At 39.6% G+C, this 24,691-nt stretch overlaps 1 protein-coding gene and 1 long non-coding RNA gene across 4 annotated transcripts in view; one reads left to right on the top strand and one right to left on the bottom strand.

Annotated features, from left to right (window-relative positions):
* ARID4A (AT-rich interaction domain 4A) overlaps nt 1-17,869 on the bottom strand; it is a 48,345-nt gene extending 30,476 nt beyond the window's left edge. Inside the window, exons 1-8 of one of the 2 annotated variants that reach the window (XM_040560121.1) lie at nt 17,749-17,869; nt 17,223-17,298; nt 15,937-16,047; nt 13,464-13,529; nt 12,429-12,519; nt 1,501-1,580; nt 1,299-1,393; nt 773-905 (exon numbers count right to left, since the gene is read on the bottom strand). In XM_040560121.1, coding sequence (XP_040416055.1) covers nt 773-905; nt 1,299-1,393; nt 1,501-1,580; nt 12,429-12,519; nt 13,464-13,529; nt 15,937-16,047; nt 17,223-17,228 — 582 coding nt within the window. In that variant the 5' untranslated portion in view covers nt 17,229-17,298; nt 17,749-17,869. The remainder of the gene's footprint in view (nt 1-772; nt 906-1,298; nt 1,394-1,500; nt 1,581-12,428; nt 12,520-13,463; nt 13,530-15,936; nt 16,048-17,222; nt 17,299-17,748) is intronic. The other variant, XM_040560122.1, reaches the window with a different exon arrangement.
* A 477-nt stretch (nt 17,870-18,346) lies between these two features.
* On the top strand, nt 18,347-23,412 carry LOC121070492. Of its 2 annotated transcripts, none has more exons than XR_005820114.1 (3): nt 18,347-18,689; nt 19,668-19,749; nt 22,092-23,412. It is a non-coding gene; the product is annotated as an uncharacterized LOC121070492 (long non-coding RNA). The 2 variants fall into 2 exon arrangements; XR_005820115.1 differs by having other exon boundaries at nt 19,671-19,749; nt 22,092-22,927.
* The last annotated feature ends 1,279 nt before the right edge of the window (nt 23,413-24,691 follow it).

Raw genomic sequence — 24,691 nt, 5'->3', positions numbered from 1 at the left:
GACAGAAGATGCATATTCAGCTTGTCTAACAAATTGAATACTAAAGCTGTCTACTAAAAGTTTACTAAAGAAAGCTACTTTTGATATATATATCTATAAACTTTTTTGTGCTTACAAGCAATCTGCAAAGTGTCTGTCTTTACAGTACAAGCCTAGTCACTTGAATTTATTCAAAATATATTTATTGTTAGCAATAGCAATGAACATCTGTATCCTACACTGACTGCTATTTTTATTTGACTGTCAATTTCTAGAGCTAGAGAAACTAGCGATTCACGTAAATGTAAGGATGAAAGGAACTAATACTTCAACTTAAAATGCAAGTCTAAGGAAAAAGGCAATCATTAAACACAAAAAGATAAAAATTCCACTGCACTTAAGACTCATAAACCTAGTTGCTCTTTAACTGCCTGGGAATGCAAGTCCTAACTTACTCTATTTTTAGTAGAAAAATATCTTTGCATACCAATCATTTTATGTGCAGTTTTGAAAGACTTAAGAGCCATTAAACTGTAAGTTATACACAAATGATCATCTTTACTCTCCTACTGTTCACAGATACTGCAGAATATTCAGATTTTTAGAGAATACGAGCAGCAGAGTTTAGCCTGACTGCATTCACAACTTTGCTATGAAAGTTGTGAATTCTGCAAACTTTCCTATCCGGGAAAAGCACTATAAGAACAATGCAACAAGTCAGATGACATTCTTGTAAAAATAAAATAAATTAAGTAGTATGACATTAGAGATGTCAACGCTTTAAATCACTTACCAATGCTGGATACCAGTCTGACTTCTCAGAATTACAAGTCACACTCACAACTTTGCCAAGCAATTCATCATTGAGACGCCTTTTATCTTCATCCTCTTCTTCACTACTTTCTTCTTCCTTTTCATCTTCAGTACTGAATTATTAAAACACACGGTATTTTAAAGTTTTCAACTGAAGTTAACATTTGAGAGCAAATACAGCTTACAGCCAGATCTTTCTTGCTCTTCTGCAAAGCTTCACAAACAGAATTTTAAGAGCTGAAATAGCTTGAAATATTCTTGAATATTAAGTGATCTTACTTAGAGGAATTTGGTAGAAATTCTTTCCAAGAATTAGCATTTTGCAAGAGCAGATGTTAGAGCTGGAGGCATGAATCAGGTTTGATTGTGTATAGATATGAAACAAAGATAAATAGTCTCTACCCTCAAAATTTAAAAGCATCTTTTTTCCTACTTTGCACAGTATAAAGAAGGTTAAAACCTCCAGGTTTTAAGGAAAGTTAAAACAGAGCACTATCAAAACTCACACAGGAATAGAAGATCTCCTTCCTCTATTAGATTTCTTCCCAATAACTGGGGTTCCAAAGTGCTCTGGATTGGTTAGTGGTAGCTGGTCAAGTGTCTACATGGATAAAGAGAAAACAAAAATAATTTGCAATTTCTTATTATATTAAAAAAAAAAAAAGCTTGTACTACTTAGCTTTCAAAGTATATCCATCATTGTCTTACCTCACTTTCTGCAAAGTGCCTTTCTCCCTTCAAGCATAATGAAGTTCGTCTCAAGGTCCTTTCATCACCATCATCAAAAACTAGAATGAAGTCAAGAAAACACAATGGCAGAAGATGATCAGATCTCTTTCCCAAGCTGACAAAACAAGTCAGCTACTATTTATGCCACAATTTAGAATATTCCCTAAAACATGATTTCAAAGACCTTCATTTTAATGTTTCTTTGGTTCACAAACAAAAGGAAGGGTGGTATTCAAGATTCAGTCTCAGAACAGATAACATTTTCACAAAGAGATTCAAGTCAGTTCAAAGTAAGGCTTTTGGAGGCAACAGTCTCAGTCTAATTTAGACGTCCTACTCATCAATACATTGCACTTCTTCGTAACATAGCTATTGGCTGCACACCAGTTACTATTACCTAACAATCTTTTTTTTTTTTTTTTTACGATTGTTGTTTTTAGCCTATCCATTTATTCCATACATTCTTCATTTTAATTCTTTCTCTTCCTACAAACAACTCCTCAAAAAGACAAATCAATGGAAAGAATTCCAAGCGTGATAGTTTTTGCTACACTGTCAGTACTGTGCTACCAACAGCCTGAGAGTACTAGAAACTTGCAACTGTACATCTAACCGATTTAGAAAAAGTATAGAAAGAATAGTCAGACAAACATGAATTTTAACAGAACGGGGTAAGTCAAAAGGAAGTTCCATTAATTTACAACATGCAGCTGAAGAAGACTAGGACACAACGAGTTTTGGCCAAGAAACATCTACTATTTAGTAGGTTTAAATAAAACATTTTCACAAAGATTTCTTTTAAGAGAAGGAAAGAAAAGATATTAATCCCCCACCCCCATCCTCCCCACTCCTACCCCAAATTTTATTTTGAAGATTTTTAAATGGTTTGGTACCTACAATTTGTAGTCAGCAATAATATTCCTTTTAACTTAAGTAAGTCACAGAAAGAGTTTGTATTTTAAGATGCACATGATATTTTGGCAGTCCTACATCCCTCGGTTCTGGTTCAGACCCCTCTGTCTGAGCCACACGAACAAGCTCTTCTCAGAGAGCAGAGACCAGGTGGCTGCAGTCTGGCATTCCAGTAAGGTAAAAGTTTATTTGTCCGGGTCAAAGTGCAGAATACAATTCTATATTTAAACTACTTGAAACACGCTTTGTCCAGTAGTGAACCTCTTTTTTTTTTTTTTTAAATAAAGTTTAAAGATTGTTGTGTTTATCCATATGATAATTTTGACTTCCAGTAAAAAAAAATAAGAAATCCCATGATCTAGCAGGAATATGGAATGCATGGGTATTGTTAACAGGAACAGTTTGGTTACAGCAAGAAAAACGCTTAATTTATTTGTCAAAAAAAAATGAACAGAATAGCCACATTCTCAAAATCTGAGATTAAATCCTTAGACTGAAATAAGACTACAATAATAGCTATATAAAAAGGTATGAGCACAAATGCAGTTACAGGAACCTTAAAGCTAAGATAAGCTTTAAGGTTCCTAGATCTTTAGAGTAGAGATACTGCTGTGACATGTTCCACTACCAAATAATCTTAATGGCTTAAACCATAATATAGTAAACATGAAGCAAGTAACTTTTTCCCCTCCAAAACCCTAATATTTTAAAACCAGCAGATAGCTATAAGACTAATTAGCCATACTAGTCAATAATCTTTTCAAAAACTTTAAAACAGAGATACCACAAAGACCTGTCAACCCCAATGTCAATACACTACTCTCAAAATCCTCTAGTCCAGTTTACAGCTTCAGGAAACCACCACTGATACACTTTGCACTAAAAGGGAAAACAAAATATGAGGCCTTCCTCTCAGCACTGTACATTAACATGTGTGTATATATATATATATATATATGCCACTATACACACACACACACACACACATATATATATATATACACATATATGTGCCACTCCTTTGAAGTTTGAGTTTCGTTACCCAATCCAAATGTATCACTCATGATCTCTCTACGTATACTTTGATATCAATATTTCAACAGGATATTTTAAGTTTTAGGGTGTTTAAAAAAAACAGCAAACAAAAAATATTTTATGGACCCTGCAGTGCTTATCATTTCTCATTGGTCTAGAGAGGTTTAAAAGCAGATTATCATCATTATCCTTTACCAAACGCGTTCAGAACTTCAGTCAAAATACTCATTTTTCACAAATTTTAGGGGACAGAAGTCTGGGGATTAGAAACAGGTAACTTTATTGGAAACCGCAAACAGAATCTGATACGTGACAGCAAAGACAAAAAATCAGTATAGTTTCTCCCCACTTTCAGAAGCTCTATTTAATAAAAAGTAGTATAGTATACGAAGAAATCAAGCAAACCATTCATAAACTGAAACAATTTTCAAAATGAGGAGAAGGCATGAGAGGTCCCTAATATTTTTCATGTTTCAAAGTCATGCTTATTTAATTGCTTCAAGGGCAAAATGAAACTTCCTTTGACCATACGAGATTTTTTTTTTAGATACCTAAGAAATTCTCTGCTCATTCTACAGCAATTTATGTTGTGGACACATGCAACAGCACATGTAACTGACCACATGGTTGGACAACTCAGAGCAAGGCAATATCTTTGCAGAACAACAATGTACATTATAGAAAAGCAGAAAGAGGAAGAATTCTTTAGCTAAATCAGCCATCATGTTTTATGAAGTGTCAACAGAGGAAGGAAAGAACCATTTTTCCATACAAAAATATAATTTGAGTTTCTAAAGTGAAGCAAAACGAGTCTCACAAATTAACTGCGATAAATGAAATATTTTGTAATTGTAGCTACTTTAAACTTCCCTCCCTTCTAGTGAAAGTATTTAAGTCTTACTTAAAAGGTAACCAGAACCACGCATCGATATCGTTAGCACCTTTAATATATATACCTTTCCAGAACTAAGTAAAGGCCTTGTGGTTTCCACCTCACTTGCTATTTATGAAAACTCTACTTTACAAGCAGTACTGCTCATATTACTGCCACCTTTTGCACGACATTTTAAAGCAAGTCCGAGGCGCTTGTCTTTTCAACATATGGGATGGTATATTAGGGATTTCATGAATACGAGCAGTAGGTAAGACAGCAGAGTGGTTTTGGCTATTCAGTACGTTGACAGTCTGACAGCAGTCGTGGCAGAACTTAATGCACTCAGGATATGCTATAAGCCCCAAATTCCTTCCACTGTTTAACCACACCCAGAAGTAAAAGTTCTTAACTCTAGTTAAAATGCTTATTACAAACAAAGAGACAAATTTAAAATGATAAATTAATGTTGAACAACCTGTACTAATTGTATAATTATATATATTGTACAATATATATACAATATAGTTTCTTATACAATATATATATATATTGTATAATAATAAAATCAATTGTATTAATATTAATGCTTTATCATTTCCCAAACAAGTTGTTGTTATAACTCCAAATTCTCTGCCAGCTGGAATTCTACAGGTTGTTCTCCACGAGAAAGAGTTTACTGAACAGAGTCAGTTGTGTAAAGGAGGGATGGAAACAGGGATGGAAGATAGGGAGCTCTCTCTCCATACACATGTAATTTAGTCATCAGAGGACGTATTTACAGGGCCACAATATTTATCTTAGAAGAGGAACTTACAATCCTGTCCTTCCAAAGACGCGAGTAAGAAAAAAGCAGAAGCCCTTTACGTACCACTGTTGCCTAACCTCGAAGTGGGCACGTACTTGTGGCGATGGGGTGTAGCAGCATGTACGTCTGAAGAGAGAACAACACACACGAGCAGGAACCTAAACCTACTACTGAAGAGTCAATCTAACAAAGTAGGGATGACAAGAGGAAAAGCTGGACAAAAGGCCTTTCTTCCAATACGTGTTATTTAATGAAGAACACTGACAGAAGGAAAAAAAAAAAAAAGATGACTAAGCAGCACAGCCTGGAGGAACTGTCTCTGTTATAATGTTTGTTCTAATTCCATTCCCAAGATGCCCTATGTAGAGCTCAATATGCTCCATACAGAGCATATTTAAACAGTGGAAACAAAATGGAAAAATTCAAACTTTCACTGCATCCCTTGTCAATAATAATAGTAAATTAACAGAAATCATTTTTTTTCCTGCTTGTGGAAGCCTAGGCAAGCCAAAGCTATGACAGAAAAACAAAACTCTCCACTGGGAATCAATGCAATGCTTCCAAAATGCTAGTAATTTGTGAGCTATCTGAGATGCTATCCATGAACGCATCCACAACCCCGTGAAAGCTTTGTAGCTTTTTGGTTTTCAACTGTGCAAACAATATAGGAAGTACCAGGATGAGTATTTCTCAGTTGATTAAAAACTGAGTACCTCCAAAATGCATTTATCCGTGTAACTTTCCACACGCTACGGATGAGCACTGTAAAAGGCCTGTATGTGCCTACATATGCCATTAACAAAAATAATATTAATCTTCTTCTCACCAAGATGCTGTCTCAACATCTGTTCTCGTTTACTTAAAGAGAGAGAAAAAGCAGAACAAAGCAGGAGACTAGTGATAACATCCTCATAAGAGTTACAATATTACTCGTACATAGAGCCATCAGTCTTACCAGAACAAGGCAGTCTTGTAATAGATGAGAGAATATGGAAAACAACCCTCAAGGCTGCATCTGCTTGCTGACTTCAAATCCAACAAGTTCTGGTACTGTTGTTGCCCAAAGGAGGAGATGTTCTATACAGCATAGCAAGTACTTTTATCTCATTCCCCCCTCCTATTGAAAAATCTTTAAGTCTACCAAGACAACAAAGGTGCACACCAACAAGTAGGAATTGTTCCTGTGCCACTACGCACACTTACTTATTTTCACTTGCTGCCTGACAAAATAATAGTTTGTGAGCTACCAGAGATGCTATCCACGAATGCATCCACAAACCTGTAAAAGCTCTATAGTTTTTGTTTTTCAACTGTGGAAACAATATAGGAAGTACCAGGGTTCAGGCAATACTTGTTGAATGACCTTGGAGCCAGGGATTGCACTAATCAACGATTCATCTTTGTAACAAGACGCTGTAGAGTATTGTGCTACCGTAGAGACTACAGAATTCAGTGTTCTGTTTTTTTTTTTTTTTAAAGAAAACTATTTTAAATGAGCTTCAGTTCCTTTGCAGAAAGGTATAGAAATACGGCTGAAAGCACAGAAGAATGAACTTGGAGAGTACTCATATAAAACTATCACCTCACAAAAACCTACTGCCTGAAACTGTTTCTTCTTTCCTGAGATGTTACAGTAATCTTACTATTGTAACATAGAAAGAGATTAAAAAAAAAAAAAAATCTACCTCCTGAACATGTCCCAGTACAAAACATGGTGCTGCTATTCTCCTTTCAGCTTCTTCAGAAAGCAACGAATGCAGTTTTATATGTGCCACGGATACACTAAATTCATGATATGCCCCACAGAAGGATTCCAGGTAAATATGGGATTTCTTCAAAATCCACCCAAGCAACATTTTAGAGACAGAAAGAGCAAACTCACCGTGGGTGAGGGAAGTCCGGAGCACCAGCTAGATGGGGACAACCGGACAGTTCCCCTGCCACGCTTGTCATTTAGGAATCCGGGATGACACACACACAGCCAGAGGATGAAGTGATGCTTCTGGGATGTAGTACTCAACAGGATGCAGGGAAGACGGACTGGTCAAACCAGCCGCACAAACATGACCTGTGCTGTGCGCATACTACGAGAAGCGTGCTGTTGATGTTACAAAAAGGCAAACTAGCAGGACTCTGGCTTGGATAAAATCAACTGTCTGTCATGGCTCTGATAGCTTTTCTGATCCTTCATAAAGGAATAAGGAAAGTTAGGAGCTTCAAGTTGTAGCGGAGACAGGACCAAGTGAATTTTTCCTCTAAGCAGAAACATCCCCACTCAACAACAGGTGAGGAAAATACTACAGATAGATAGCTCCCGTTTCTCCTGCTACTGCAAGTCCTAGGACATCACAGCTCATTTTATGAAAAATGTTTTCAGAACTGTCAACTGGAATTTTTAAAACCCACAGAACATATTTAGCACCTGACATCTCTGTCACCTGCCCTCCTAAGCGTGATACCCCTGGGTGACACAACCTGTGGCTCACGCTGTACTTCATTTCCACAGCAACTCCTGCCACCCCAAACCCCACTTGCACAAGGACGAGCATCAGGTGCCAAACTCCTCCCAGCACACTCACTCACTCAGCCGACAGCATTCCCTGCAAACCCTGCAGCGACCACACGCCAGGAGGAAGCCGCCACCACCACCACAAGAGCCTGGAGAGCGGCGCCAGCAGGAGCTGGGGGCTCACGGAGGTCTCAGAAGCGGTGCCCAGCCTACAGCACAGCCAAAGCTGGGCCATGTCGATGTACAACACGGCACCAGAGCCAAAGAGGAAAACCCTTTTGGCTTTGCATACTCATGTGGTATTGAAAAGAATGAGAGAAATAGTTTACTATTTATAATAAAATATTCTGCCTGAAAACCATAGTTCTCAAAGAAATAAAAAATCATGTTCTCTTGCACTCTGACCAGTACGTAAGCCCTACTACGGACAGCAAGGTCTGCTAGAAACTGCAAATGCCCCTCAATATTTTTAATTTCCTATTTCCTTTTCATTTCAGAGGAAAAATAACTGAGATTTAACTACGTTTTCTCTTTCTTCAGAATAACTTTTCCATGACTCTCTCTCAAAAGACAAGGCACAAGGCTTGTACGTATACAACATATTTGGTCTGTTTTTACTTCCATTTAAAGTTGTAGGTATGGTTAAATTACACATCCTCAACAAGAGATCTAAGCACATGCATGTTATTGGCCTTAGCCTTGTCAAAAGAAAGATGATACTTGTTTTGATGAGACAAGAAAAAAAAGGTTGATTTAACAGCAGCTCTTCAGATGCTTCCTGAAAATACTGTTTTGCACTTTTATATAAAAACCGCATTGCTTTCACCTCGGAAAAGTTTTATAAAAGTACTTCCTTAAAGAACTTATAAACGGGGGTTTCTGTTTTCTGAACTTATGGTAACAATTCTAAGATTCCAGAGAAGGTTAAGGAAGGAAAATATAACGATGTACTCTGTTAGGTGTGGCCCATTTTCTTTCTTTCTTTCTTTTTTTTTTTTTTAAGTTATTTTAGACATTACTGCAGTATTTACCCGCAGCATTTTACAGATTAACAGAGAATCGGGTAGATGGTACACTAAGCAAGCAGCAATTCAAACATGGCTCCACTGAAAACAGATCTGATGGACTGTTCTAATGCTGTATAATTATCACCTAGTAAAATATTCAGCACTTCAAAAGCATCAAGGCAGCACTTCAAAAATTTTAAGTACGTTCATTTAAAATAATTAAGTTTTAAAAGAATAAAACATCCAACTGAGCCATTTGTTACTCAAAGAACTTAAACTGCTATTACTGTCATCCCTCTTTAGATTCTGTTGAGCAGACGAGAGGGCAGAGACGCGTGATGGAGTTTTCCAGATGTTAAACTTTCACTCCAAACAGATTTTGTTTCTTTACCTGCTTATACTTCTTTACCTACTTAAGCTCTCAGAGAGCTGGATTTTGAAGGTATTTCCACATCACATTTGAAAATTTCAATATGACTAAACAGCTACAGAAACACCATTACTATGTAATAATAGGTGAAATAATTCCACGGCAGCTAGCAAAGAAAGAAAACCTTGATTTATTTTGGGCAGAACACCAGTAATAGACAGGAGATGTACTGTTAAAATAGACTTATTGACATTGTGTCTCTCTTGTTACGTTGGTGACAAAGTAGCCGACTACAGAAAATTATTTATTTATTTAATAACGAGTATTTATTACTGATTTCTCTATCCTCATCAGACTACTTTTAAATCACTGAGAACGAGATGCTACATAAAACAGAAAATAAATAGCACAGGAAAAGCACTACTTAAAAGCAAGCTTTCCCTTGTGCTTTCCAACTCAAGCCTGACCGCATTCAAGAAAACATTCTCGAACTGGGAAAGCTGTTTAATCCACTTCCTTTCAGCTTTTAGCTTTGACTGAATCCGTCAATAAGACTGCCAAGTAGTATGGCCACCATCTATTAAAAAGGAACCAATTCAACTCTGTTTACTTGACAGCAACATAAACATACACTCAATATCTATCCAAACCTTTCTACAAGGATACAATGGGAGAAACGGGCTAAAAACAAGGCTTATTTTTCACACCTCAGTGTTTCTGTACTCAAGCTAGAGCATTTCCCAAACTTTAAAAGTTAAAGTAACCATGTTATTAAGATACTCAGATATTAAGATACAGGTATTTCATAATCTGCTTAATCTGGACAATATTACCTCTGCTTACAATACCTATAAACCTGCCACCACATACTGCTCATAAAAATGTTCTTAACATCTAAATACAATTCCAGTGCGTTACAACTGTATTTTTGTAGTCAAAGGTATATATACTCTTATGTGCCATACTACAGTACTGCATGTTAACTTACCATAGAATTACTTAAATCCTCTTCCACTCCCAACAGTTCCCAAATTTTGACAAAGTCCTAGCAGTCTTAATACATTTGCATAGGGAAAACATATGACCTTATTTTCTCTATTCTAGCTGTCAAAAGATATTTCTTCAGGGAAAAAAAAGGGATAATAAATCAAGCCGTTCTTTCGAGTTTCTGAGGAACAGCAGTTAATAAATGTATAAGGTAAAAATCACGACATGCATGATTTATCTGTTATTGTAGAGTGTTGAAAAACTTGTTAAATCTAAACAACAATCCACTATAGCAAGGCAAAGTATGTATTCACACTTCAAATTATCCACTCATCAAGTAAAGATTTTTGACAGAAGTGCTCTGCTCAAAAGAAGAAAACAGACAAAAACCCACGCCCCCAAAACAGGGGATTTGAAGTTCACCTGTCAAATGTAAAAAGGCATAGAAATTTAATTATTTGTATCAATTAATAATTTTTAATCACTGAAGAGGGAATGTGGACGGTTGGTTTACTGATTAAATTTTCCAGTTCAAATTCAGATTTAGCAAAAAAAAATGCTATTTAAAACTAAAATAAGGAGAAGTTTCAAAATGGAAATGCTAATTCATTAACCACAAAATTATTAGTGCAAGAAACGTGTTTCTTATCTCTTCTGGATCTGAATGGTGCAAGTCTAAGTCTCATATAGAAAAGGTCCAATGTTCTTCACCAAGTATGTTACATCATAGCACAAAGCCAAGCAGGTTTAAAATCTGCACTCCAAAATAAGCCTGCCTTTTCCCCCTGACCTGACACACACTACAATTTTAAAGCTAAATCTAGAATTTTACAGCAGTGGTATATCCTTGAAGGAAAATTACAGAATCACAGCATGGTTGAGGTTGGCGGGTCTGGAGGTCTTCTGGTCCCACCCTGTGCTCAAACAGGGCCACCCAGAGAATGGGTGCCCAGGACCCCACATCCAGGAGGCTTTTGAAAATCTCCAAAGAGGAGACTCCAAAACCTCTCTGAGCAACCTGTGCCAGTGCCCCGTCACCTGCACAGTAAAGAAGTGCTTCCTGATATTTGAGATAATGACATATGATGATATGAATATGCAAAGAGCAGTGGGGCTTTGACAACTGATAAGTGAACTGGCTTACATTTAAAGTGTGCAATAATAATAATCACGTAGCAATAAATCCTTCCAAATTACTTCTATTGAGACTGTGAGTCTTATCCTGATCCCATCAAAGACTACATAGTCTCGCCTACCGCAATGGAAAGGTTGGATTACTGAAAATATCTTCCTTCTAACTTAAGGAAAAAAAAAAGGGCTACTGAATCAAAATAATCGACACGTCATGCTATATGGGACGCCTCAGCAGGGTACTGAAGCATATGCAGTAAAACCTGAATACATTCTATATATAACACTGCTAGTAAGAAGAAACAAATACCAATTTAAATTTACAAGTACCTATCTCAAAAGCAGTGGACTAAATTAGAATGTACAGCTTTTCCTCTCAGCCAGGTACTTGCAAAACTATTTGATTCAATTACTGTGGTTTGAAATATATGCTTATCTAGTATTATTAATTGAGTGTTGCTGGCTGTTGTCATTCTACTGTTAAAAGTTATTGCAGAAAAATCTAGATATCATAATGAGCGATTCTAATTATGGAAAATAATGAAGTTTCTCTTGCAATAAATCCATATTCAACTTTGAAATTTCACTGACAGTGCATTCTGAGGTTTGTTTCAGTAACTGAGAAATGCATGAGCATTCAGCACAAGAGGCAAAGTTGTTTTCTATTTTACTTTAGGTATACTCATTACTTGTTAATGATTTAAACCAATGGTTAATTTCAAGTCACAAAAGAACGTCCTCTCTTTCCTTTGAAAGGCAGTTCCTTAAAAAAAATAAATCCTTTCTGCTGTTGTTTCATACAAAACGTGACTCTCAACTCTACACAAAATGGAGAAATAACTTCAGAAGACACAGAAGCTATTGGTAGTAGTTTTTCATGTTTATAAGATTGCATCTAGTGAAAGAATGCTTGCATGTCAGTCATTCATTACATGTCACGAGTTTTCAGCTAGAACTGGAATTTTGAAGTTTATGTCTTAATATCTGCAAAAACTCTCTCAAATTCCAATGAGTGAAACCAGCTTCAGCATACAGACGTTGTGCCAAATAACACTTGACTGCTGAGCTCTGCAATTATCTCCGCAACAGCCTCCCTCAACATCAAATAATTACTATCCTATTTTAAAAGGAAAAGGACAACAAGACCTGGAAGACAAAGTCCCCTCCAAAATCTCAGCTTTTACGACACAGGATATAATTACTTACATTATTATCTATAATTAGAAATACATTGTTCAAAGATTAGAGGCCATAAATTAAAACATGTGGCTACTCACCTACAGTATACCAACTAGCGTCTGTCAACTTGCTGATAACAGCTTCTTGAAAGGATCCGTCAGGCATTTTTGTTTCAACCATTGCACCGACCTGCAAAAAGGAGTATCTCAAGGTTACATAAAATCTCTAACTCAAATAATGGAGGTAAAACTCATGTAAGCATTAATTCTTCCACTAAGCTGGTTTGCTTGTTTAAGATGCATTTTAGCTATATGTTACTCTGTGAAATGTAGTTACATGGTTGGTACGAACAAAGGTTCCTAGGCTAGAAAGCTGAACTTTAGGTAGACAGTAAAGCAGTAAAAAACTTGGAACATCTAATTTCAGTATGACTTACAATAAATAACAGAAAGCTAATTGGAAATAAATATTCAACTATTCAAAGTAACTGGTACTTTATTGTTGATGTGCATACAATCTCTACTAATTTTTATATTTTAAAACACTTATACCATTCTCTCTAAATTCAAACATGTTTATTCACTGTTGTACCGTCAACTAGATCAGAATCTAAGTATCAGCCTACAACATGTATTGGTGTTCTTGCATTAGCTACAAAGAAAAATACAAAAAAAGGTGATCTATAAAGAGCTCTATGTGCAGCTGATGCTCTCTAATGCAGCTGTTCTGGCAGACAACTATTAGGTATCATAAAAATACACATCAACACACATTTTTATATAAAATACATTAACTACTTTAAAAACACATTTAGAACAATCATATTTACTATTATCTAACAGGCTTGAATTTAGCCTCATGGAATCAAGATCTCCATTACTTATGAGAAGTTTAGAAAAATCAGCGTGTGCAATATTGTTTGCATACGAAATATTCTACAGAGAAGCATAAACAGCCTCCAAACATTACAAGAGTTGATGCTAACTATTCAGAATCAATCTGATTGAAAGCAATGGGCCACCTCCTGTTGATTTCAATTCTGTAGATCAGGTACCCAGATAAACACCATCAAAACTTTCTATTTTACGAATCAACTATGTGATTAAGAAAAAAAAGGCATGCAGTATACATACTCTTAGAGGTCCTTTCACTTGATCATCTTGCACTAACTGAGTTGAGTTATCCCCCTTCAGAACCACCTGGAAGATATTCATTAACTTTTCAATACATATCTTATTTTTAATGGTAGATAAAAAGCATATGGAAGTGTAATAATAATTTGGAAAATAAGATCTATCAATCAAACGTACTCAAACATTATTGAACGTAAAACCTTTGGCATGGATGGTTTTACTCACAGGAATCCCCAAGTATCAGACTTAACACTCAACCTGAAACATCATAATTAAAGAAAAGGGCAAATCAAACACCAGGTATATCAACTTTTTGATTGGAGTTTGAATATCAATGCAATCCGGGTTATACCTGGAACCGCGTCTGCAGACCAGAAGATTAATGGGCTTTTTCTCTCTCTAACTGTAGCACTTCATTAACAACACATCGTTTGAGTACTAAACTGCAACCAAAACACAAAGCTCTCTATATTAAAACATATCCAAAAAAAATTTTTGAACTGACCACAATACCACCGTTTCTGCTATCTCAAACAAGAAAAAGTTTCTATGGTAAAGATGTGAACCAGTAAAAGTGTAATTAAAATAAGGATCAGCTACACTGCAAGTAAGCCATGTTTTTCCATTTAAAATCCTGTGTCTGAGAGAGTAACACTGATGACAGAATGAACATAAGCCTATGCAATTTGAATCCCTAAGTTTGCAGAGGCTCGGATTTAGAAACATTAAAAACAAATATTTAATGTTAATGGTTATTAACCGTTTCTCTGCCATTTTCTATAGCAAAAAGAGCTACTTAAGTGTCAAACATGTTTTAATCAAGAATTCCTACTTCTTTTCAGGATCCAAAAATTCAAGGAACTTCCTTTCTACCTATAAAGATTCCCAGTTATCTAGCTCCCTCTTTATATCATTCAACCACAGCCTATATGGCAGCTGCATGCTAACATGCAGTTTGCAGTACTATGAGTTCCAAACAATAACACAGTTCATCCAGTTTTTACTTTTTTTTTTTTTTAATCAGCATTGAGATAAATACAGGTAGTTCTGCTACTCAGGAAGGGACTGCTGGACTCTTTGCACTTGGGAAGTACGCCGGGGTGTGCCCGCACGCTCTTAATTACAATATCAGGCTTAGCTTGCTTAAACTTCAATTGTTATTTTACAATTGAGATACAGTGACAAGAATTTCCACCAAGTCAGAGCAGCCTCCTATACTTACAAGTCTTTCCGTGGAGCAATAAAGCATATTAAATGCTTTAAAAGCTATAGAGTAAAAGAAACTCACACCCATGAACAGTCTTAAATGCTCAGACCAAAGAAATAGATACAAAAATCAAGGATATCACACGAGGAAAGGGAGCACTTTGCTTCCTACAGAGCATCTCATTAACACAGATTTCAAAGAACATTGCAAATTTCTAGAAGTACTCATTAAGAATGGGAGAAAAACTGAAATATCTGAAGTTTTTGTTTTTTCTGTTTAAATCATGAAAAGAACTCTGATAAAGTGATATGATCTATATATAACTGAAGAGACTGATAGCTTGTTCTACTTGATCTAAGCATTAAAGCACGTGAAAACTTAGATGCATTCTAAAAAGAAGCTTTCATCTCTATTTGGTAAGTTTTATTGGGTCACTAGTGCCTTATTTACATATCCTGGACAGTAGACTAGAAAGTACGAAGCGGGAAGAATTTGAGAGAACAAAGTACAAGAACAACTTCTATATTTACTTTGCATCCTTAACTTCTATTTAACTAGGTTTTATTTTTGTTTTCCCACATTAGCATTAACAACAGTACTACAACATCAAAATAATGACTTTCTGTTTTGGTTGTTTTGGCATAAGACCTGTAAATGTAAATGAGTATTAAGTGCCAGTTCTACACTAGCATAGGAATTCAGCTACAGCTAAAGAACACTACTTTAGAAGCGGCTGTAAGACGCTCAAAACTAACAAGTATCATCCTAAACATTTCTAAAACCTGACCGAAAACGCTATTGCCATCTTTTTCATTCTAACCTTGATTTATTTTGGCATTGTCTCTTAAGTAAAACTGACAACGTCAGCTGGAAGGAAATGTAATTTTTGCTTCTGAAGAGTCTGCTCTTATCTCTCATTACTCATGTAAAGCCATAAGCCTCTATTCGTAACATCAAAACTGATTGCTGTGAAACTGATGCATTCCAAACAGAAGACAACCGTGATCAGGAAGTAAGTAGCACAAATAGGTAATTTTTAAGCCCATTCCTGCTGAAACAGGAGTGAGCTCAAAAATCTGGAAAACAAACCAAAAAAAAATTGAAAAAAAAAACACATGAAAATCATAACTGCACCAGCATTCAAGCGTTCTTAAAATTCATTTACTAAACTGATGAACATTTCCTAATATTCAGGATTTTTATCTTTTCTAATAACCCTTTCAACACAGTGTTTTAATACCACCAACAACAACCACAGCATACTACCTTGACTTTCACAAGCCTTTTCACTGTCTTAATCTTTGCCTCACAGAAGGCACCACGGTACTTGGCACTGACATCAGTTCCCACTGTCAGGTAGGCAGGTTCATCCGCTGCCTATTAAGAAACAAAAAATAGGAAGAAAGTTAAGTTTTTATTTATTTTTACAGCTACAGCATCATATATTTAATTTTTCATCTAAACTTTGAGACTTATTGATCTTTAAGTGATAAACAATGTCTGCAATCAGACTGCTCTTCCCATAATAATTAAAAAACAACAAAAACAACAAACAAACAAGTTACAGGAAGTTTTGTTTCACATAGTGTCGCTGACCCCTGATTCTGTCAGCCTAATTGCTCTCCTAGAAATATCTTTGAGACTTTTAAATTGATCTTTCAAACATCTTATAAAAAGGGTAACAATGTGTAAGAATGACAATTAATTCAAGTTACTCTCATACAACATACAAAAGGAAAATACTTCAGCTGCAGAACTGCAGTACAAAAGATAGCTGCACTTTTCTCAGTTATAAGCAATTCAATGACACAGATTATTTAAAGCATTTGAGACTGTTATCATCCCAATACCTACAATTAAGTCTGTACCATTCTATATATAGGACTTTTTTTTCTCCTGCGGACTAAAAGGAGGCCTCTAGAGAAATTTGCTCTGCTCTTTCAAACAGTTGTTAACTGCTATTTTTTTTCTTGAAACCCCTTTACGAAAGTTCAGCCGCTTCTGCATTCTGAGAGAAAGAAATATTTGTCAGCGTGTTTTTTTCCTTAATCTGGATCTTATTACTTAACGTTTCACTTTATCGTGCTTGTAGCAACAGATAAACAAGGACAAAACCCCCGTGCTGAAAACGTCCATCAGGACAGGAAATCAGCGTGGAATATTAAGACGCCGCTTTGTTGTTGTTTTTCAATCGCTATTATTTCTTCGACTGCGAAGGCAAGAAAAGTTTTTCTCTCTTTTGTGAGTTATCCTGCAGTAGTTAAGGCTACGTACGGAGAAAAAACAACACCGGCAACAGCAAAGAGAGGACAAAAGCTGTGGTTTTGCAAACTTGCAACAGCGGCTGCTGGTACAGGAAGCATTTCGGGGCTGGAGCATGAAGGACAACAACTCGCAGGCACCGTGCGGACCTTCAGGTTGGAGCTCCCTCCGCTCTCCCCCCTCAGCTTGGCAGCGAGAGGAGGCAGAAGCGAAGCGAAAACCTCCGGAGGAGAAGAAGGAGGAGGAGAAGGAGGAGAGGCGAGCCGGGGCCGGCCCGGGAGGCAGCCTACCTTCATCTTCGGCCGTTACGTGAGGGCTTCCAGCTCCGGGACTCCTCTCGGCCGCGGCCAGGCAGGAGGAGAAGGGCTGCAACACAACGAGAGCGGCTGAGGCGCGGGGGGCTGCCCGTGAGGGGGCGGTGGATTGGGGGGGGGGGGGGGGGGGGGGGAGCGCGCTCCGGGCCGTCCCGGGGCCGCTCGGTGTGTCACGGCGCCATTGCTCCCGCTCCCGGAACCGCACGGGGAAGGAGGGGGGGGGGGGGGGAGGGGGGGAGAGAACGGGGGAACCGGGGCCCCGCCGCCGCCGTCGCCTTCCCCGCCCCTCCCCGGCCCTCGCAAGTTTGGGCGGCCCGCCGGGGGGACGCGCCGAGCCGCCGCCACCGCCGGGCTTCGGGTTGCCTGCGGGGGGCTGAGGGGGGCAGCAACGGGCGGCCCCCTCCTCCGAGCCCCCCTCCCCTGAGCACACACACACACACACCCCCCCCGGGGACGGAGCGGCGGAGTTGCGGCTGCCCGCCCGCCCCGCTCTGCCTCGTACCTGGAAAGTCGGAGCGAAGTGGGCAGCGCCCGCCTCGGCTCGGCTCTGCCCGGCTCGGCTCGGCCCCGCCGCGACGACGCCGACGCCCCCCCCCGCCCCCCCCGCGAGCGGCGGCGCTGAGCGCGGCCCCGCTCCGCCCCCCCCCCGGCCCGCCCGCCCGGACTGGCAGCGGCCGGGCAGCGCCGAGCCCAATAACAAGCTGTTGAGCAGAATCCGGCCTGCTCGAGCTCCCATTGGTCCCTTCCTGACGCCCCCGGGGCTCTGCCCCGCCCGGATTGGGCGCCGCGGACGGCGCTGCTATTGGTCGCGGTGAGGACGGCGAGGGCTATTGGTCAGGCGTCGACGCAGGTAGAGCCACGGGGACTTTTGATTGGCTCTCCGCCGGGGAGTGATGAGATTGGTAGTAGTTGAAGTGAAGTCACCGTCCCCCCCGCGGCTGATTGGCGAGAAGCGGAGCCGGATGTGTCTCCGAGCGCGGCGATTGGCCGAGACCGGGAGGCGAGGAACAGCGACGGCGCGACGAGATTGGCTGGAGCCGCCTCTCCGAGCCGCGCAGGGGCGGGGGGACGAGGAGAAGGGCGGGGCGGGGGGAGGGAGGGGGGAGGCTGCGGCGGGCGCGGCGCGGCGCGCATGCGCGGCGGCGGTCAGCCTCCCGGCGCCATTTTGTGTGCGGCTTCTTCCCATTTTAGGCGGCCGCGGGGCGGGGGGGAGGTGGCGGTGCCGCGGGGCCGGGCCCTCACATGGCGGCCGCGGGGCCCCCTCAGCGCCCCGGGGCCGCCTCGCGGAGTGGTTTCGGTGGCTCCTCAGCGGCCGTGGCGCAGCCGGGAGGCTCCGGAGAAGCCGGAGAAGCAGCGGTGGTGCCCCTGGTGGTGGTGCTCGGCGGGACCGCCCCGCCGGAGGGAGGCGGAACAGGCGGCCGCGGGGCTGTGAGGCGGCTGCAGGTAGGGGGCGGTTAGCGGGGGGGGAAGGGGGAGGTATGTGGGGGGGGGTTACTCGCTGTTACCGGAGTCCGCACCGCTATAGGCTGCCGGCTCTCCCGGTGCCGTGAGGTGGTGCTGCCTAGTGGCGGTTACTGACAGGAACCGGTTACACATGGCCGTGCTCGTGTTTTAATGGCAGCCTCGCGTTTTGACTCTGTGTGTAAAGCCTGTTCTGTGCTCAGACCTGGCGTAGATCCATTATTTTTTCTCACATTAACGAAAGTCTATTTGATTTCAGTAGCTCTCTCTCAGCTACATCCGTACCTTAGGCTTATTTAGAGCATCAGTGATGTTACCTATCAGTGTAACTACAAAGCCTGCTTTGCTAATGCTGAAAGGAATGGATTGTTAGCTTATTCGTAGCTTCCATGTGAGATCTGATCTAAAGTTTTTTTTTTTTTAAACTAAATTTGATTTTTTAGGAAGCAGCAGGCAAAAAGACAATTCTGTAGTGAGTTTAAGTGCCAGTTAATAGTGTAGTAGTATACTATACTACAGTATAATATTTGTAGTAAGGATTAACGCACGCAAACAATATTTAGAATTGACTACAGATCACGTATAACACATCTGAAGCATAGCTTCAGGTTTCTGATGTTCAGATCTTGGTTGTAAAGACGTACAAGTTATAGGAAGGCTTGGGGCATTTCTTTTAATGCTGAGGGAATTCTGATTTTGTGTTGTGGTTCCAGCTGATGCAGTGAATAAACTGAAGAGCAGATAATTATTTAGGATACATTAAACTTAATTCTGCTGTTAGTAAAACTTTGAGACTTTACTTCAAATGTAAACTTACGATATTTCTGTAGATTGTATTAGCTAAATCATGACTTAGACTGTGAGATTTTGGAGCAATGGTTTATATCTCTGTACTAAGTAGAGTACCACTCAATAAATAAATCTGTGACAAAACTAATCAGTCTTGTTTCTGATTTCTAGCAGAAAAATTCTGTCCACCTGGGTGTATCTGTTGCAGCTGGCGTGCCTTGGAAGTTCTTGGCACATCATCCATCTAACTACTGTGAGCAAGGTTTTTTTTTTCTATATAGTTAGTCATCAGAGGAGGTGACTTGTGCTTTTATGGCATTTAAAGCACCTAAGAATGTCTAGCTAGGCAGCACACCAAAGAGCATAAACATTCACACGCAACTTGGGGATGATGTCTGGTATAATGGAATGGAAAGGCTGCGCTTCTGGCAAGCCGGAGACAACTCCTATTTTTGGTTTAAAGCAACTTTTCATTGAAACATGAACTTCCGAACTCGGAGCAGCACTAGGATATTGAAGTTTTGCATCTAAAAGTATGTCAGTGTGAACTAGCCCTTGAGAATTAAATATAGCTTGGCTATACTGTATCCTTGCAGTTGTGCCCCTTCCCCCACCATGTGATCTCTTACAGGGAAACAGTTGACAGGAGTGGAAAAAATGAGCAGCAGTTTTCTGGTGTGAGCCACTCTATCATGAGCCACTTTAACTTTACAAAGCTAACACTTTCTTCTGAGTTATAGTATGAAACAATCAGTAGGGGTTTTTATCTAATCTCTCTTTAAATAGACATGCTAAAAGAAAAATATTTAACACCATTGTTCAAAGCAGTGGCACTTGTATTATGTGTACTCTGTTAGTACTAAAGGCCTTGTAGGACAGAATAATCACGTTTTGGGTGTACGTTTTGCTCTTAGCTCGTGCAAAGCAATGAACACTGAGGCATCAAGATACTCTAAATGCATAACTGGTCTTGATGGCTCAGTCCTGTAAGTAAATTAGAAAAGATAACTTCAAACTTCTTTGGTGTAATAGTTGCAGAATTCACAGGAAGTTTGTTCAGTCTTGCATATATGTGGCATTCAATAAGAAAAGGCAAATACACTGATTTCTGTGTCTTGCAATTTCCTTAGTACTATGAGTAGCATCTTTAATATAATTTTTTTTTAAAGTGTGGACTCCTTAGGAAAAGAGAATATAACGAGAAGAGAGATTTCTGGGATAAGTAAGGTGTTTTAATTCTGTTCAGTAGTCAGACACTGCTCTTGATGTACTGCATTTACATATAATTAGAAACTCAGAATATGTATACAATAAGAGCCAAAACATTCAAAGAGTGTTAAAAATAGTGATTCTTGTTCTAAATTGAGCTTCTCTGTATACAGTGAAACGCTATGTTACTTTGTCAAGTTTCACAGATGTTCAGGAGACTGCTAGCTTTTATTTTTTGTTTCTAGTGTTCAGTTCTCCTTTTTTAGATGCCCTTCCCCTTGGTGTTTCTGTGCTGCCAGTAAGTAGGCAATATTTTTCCAGCAGTGGTTGAGCAAACATCTGCCTTGTGGTTCAAAACCTGTCTGTGTGGAACTCCTGTATTTCTGCATACATGAAGGTCAAATGTGTGCTTGCCGCAGAGCTCTGTCTGATTCTCCGTAATTGGCTCAAAAGAGTGTGTCAAGGAGTTCTGGAGTACTTGGTATACTTTTATAAGGAAAAAAGGGGGGGGGGGGGAGGAGAGGAACAAACCCCACAGGAAAGTGATGACACCAGAAGGATCAGTTGTTAATAGCTACATCATAAAAATGAAAGGCCAAACTTTTCCTTGTGATGGAAGTAGTCGTGCTTTACTGCTAACTCTCAGCAACAAGTTCCTTCATGTTTTTCTGTAGATATATAAATAGAGGTAGATATAAAAAGTGTATGTTTTATTAAAAAAAAAAAACAAACTAATACTGACTGCTTAGTTACCCCAGAACTGGCACTTTCCTGTTCCCATGTTCAGGAAAATGGGTGTTCAGTTATTCAAACGTAAATGTGAATGCTATCTTTGAACACTTCATTGTGAGTGTTGTTGGAGAAAGCACAGCAACCCTTCAACCTGCACTAGTTCAACCTGAATTAGTGCGTTTTGTTCCCCAAATCTTACTACTGGTTTCTTGAACCTGTTAGAGGCATGTTTTTCACCGGTGCAGTAAGTTCTGGATATGAATAGTTATGAAAATACTTCTAACGTAGTACTTTGTATGAGGGGAGAGGGAAAAAATCTGAGTCAGCTTTCCTGTTAGCTCTGACCTAGCCGTAGTACTCACTTTGCAGTTTCTCCTTCCAGTAACATGAGTAAAGTGCTGATACCTGCTCAGCTTGTCAGAGTGTATCTCGTTAGTGGCTTCAGAGATCTCCGGGGAGAAATGGTCCTGTTCTTCCTGAATAAACTACATCCAGACTTTGTTGTGCTTGTGGCTGCAGTTTGTAAATGCAATCCTGTGTGCTATAAGATGTGTGCAGAAACTAGTGACGCATCAGCCGATCTGTTATTAGCAGCGTAGTACCAAGAGAAGAAGTTTTAGTTCTCAACTGATGGAACTGCTGCTTTCATCCTAGAAGCTGAAGACTTGTGTAGCAGCTGCCGTTTCAGTGTGGCGGAGAGCTTTGGTTGCCATCACCTGGAACCAAGTGATCAGTCTGTCCTCCAAAACCTGAAGTAAGTGCTCGAGATCAAGTGTGGATTCCATTACTGCTCTGGGTGGTAACATTACTTCACGTGCTTGCTGAAGGAGAATATTCTCCTTACGTTTTCACAGGCTAACTGGTATTTTAAATGCCAGGAGTAAAGGTGAAAGATTAGATCTAGCTGTCATTCATGCATCATCAAACTTTGTTTCAGCCTTCCATGTAACTTGTTTGCAACAGGCACAACTTGGTACTAGAAATGTATCCTGTGCGTATATCCACGTGGGCTGTGCCAGTGCATCAACCATTCTAGCACAGTAAACCTAACGAGCACAGAGTTAAAATAAAATTAACTGGTTTCCAAAGCATTTCTACTAAATGCAGCTTTTTTTCTTTTTGCCTGGCCTCCAATGTGTAGGCTTTATTGTTGGTCTAAACAGTTTACCTGTGCAATTTTTGATCTTTCAAAGTGAGAAGAGACGTTTTCTATGGGATTGGAAGAGTGGTTCTCTGTAAAAATAGTCAGTCACTAGTTTACAGAGCAAATATGGTTTTAGTGTTCCTGAAATAAACTCAAGTTGAAAACTTTTAAACTTGCATGTGAAACTCTAGATACTCCTAACTAATTCTTCCTAACGGAGTCAAATCTTGTTTATAAATAGTAGTGCTTGAGTAGTTTCCCATCTAAATCAAACATATGGGGTGAAACTTGAATGCAAAAACTGCTTTGGGGAGTTGCAGTTACATAATTTAAACTTTATCATTTAAATGAGGTTGCATGCTGTGTTTGAAGAATCCTACTGCAGTCTTCCAAGTAAGTTAAGATTTCTGGTAGAATATACTCCTCCTCAAATACTGAACTTTTGGAACCGTCTTGGATATGGATTCACTTCTTCAGCTTTTGGTGAAACCAGATTGGGAGTAAACATACATTGAGTGCGTGTCTGTTGTTCACATTGTTCATATCTAAGATGTTGACTGATGCTGAAGTTGGAGAGCTAAAATCAGTTTTTTCTTTTGGTAAAGAGAAGTAACTCCAGTTGGATTATTTTTCTCAATACCTGTGTTAGAATATTCAGGATAGTGTTGTTTTTTGCTCTTAAAGTAATTTTCAGAGTGATTTGTCACAGCCAATCTGAAGTTAGAGTCCTCCTTGCTCATGCTACCTGTTGCCAGTTTATATCTTGACTGTCCTTTTCCGTCTGCAGAAGGAGTAGTTTAAAAAGTATAAGAGGAAATAAAACTTAAAAGCTGTGTTTTCATATGCACAGCCTTTTTCTTGCTCAGTTTGGATTTTTACTAAGACACATTTCCATACTTGCAGAGAAAGAAAATACTGTTTTAATACTGAAGGTGAGTCCTTGGACGTGGTCAACCTGCTAGCACAGGTGTCCCCTCCAAGCCTGTCAGCACTGACAAGCTGTTGATTAAAATGGGGGATTGTTTCAGATGCAGGCTGTCAAGCACCATCACCCAGCTGGCTTAGGGCTAGGGCTGCATGCTCTCTCCTTGTCACTTTTCCAGAAAGCAATGCGTATGCCACTATTAGTATGCAGCCCAGCAGAAAGAAGCAAAACTACTTGTGCAAGCAGGGATATTCAGCAAAAGAAAGCCTGTGAGGGCAGTAGTTATGCCCTTTCTTCTAGGGCTTTTACTTGTCCAAATTACTTTAATCACTTCTGGTTAATTTACTTTTCAGCCTCAGCCAACAAGACTGCAGTTCGTTGGTATTGATTCTTTTCTAAAAGCATTAATGCCCTCAGTCTTTTGAATTAAATGTTATTAGCTGTAAGTAGCTGCTGTTAGTGAGAATCACTTTGGCCAGTGATTACCTTCTGATTTTCCTCCTGCTTAGGCCTTTTTTCAAAAGCTGCTTTTTCCTTTGTGTATTTTGCTTGAAGGATGTTATTAGTGGTAGTTAACTTCCAAGTGGTGAGGGAATTAGCTGACCAGCCAGCACTGTGTTAGCACAGTTAAGCTGTGAATTAATTGCAAGATCGCGCTGTTTGCTGGTACCTTCAGGGATAAGCTTTCTCCTGTCAGGAGCTGCAGTTCTGCTGTGCACTCTGCCACCCCATTAGTTGCACCAGCACAGCGTAAACAGAACTGCTGAGATGAGCTGTGTTGTGTTGACGTACAGAACTGTCAAGGAACAAAATGTGTGACTTCTTGTGAGTTTAATTATTTTGGGTCAACGAAATGTGTCCTATTAGTGTGGTAGTGGTCTCTTCCTTGCGAGCAGCAAAATGAGGTGACAAACTGGTATGAGAACGGAAAGGAGCATTTGGCTGGGTGAAATAGTTGCTTGTTAAACTGACTTTCCTACTGGAAACGCATCAAGCTATGCTTTCATTCTGCTTCCTGAGACAGCATTTCAGATTTCTTCTATTCCTGATGTATAGAGAAACGGGTTTGGGGAAAAACAGCTTCCTAAAGTGGCAATCTTTTTAGTGTGGAAATGCACAGAATGAGAGCTGAAATTGCGCTTTATGTAAGCAAGCTGTTAAAGTCACCTGAAACTTCCTTTGCTG

This window comes from Cygnus olor, chromosome 5, assembly GCF_009769625.2.
Source record: "Cygnus olor isolate bCygOlo1 chromosome 5, bCygOlo1.pri.v2, whole genome shotgun sequence".
In the NCBI taxonomy this organism is placed as follows: Eukaryota; Metazoa; Chordata; class Aves; order Anseriformes; family Anatidae; genus Cygnus; species Cygnus olor.
Note: the sequence above shows the minus strand (reverse complement) of the source record. Positions and strands in the feature narration are given on the sequence as shown.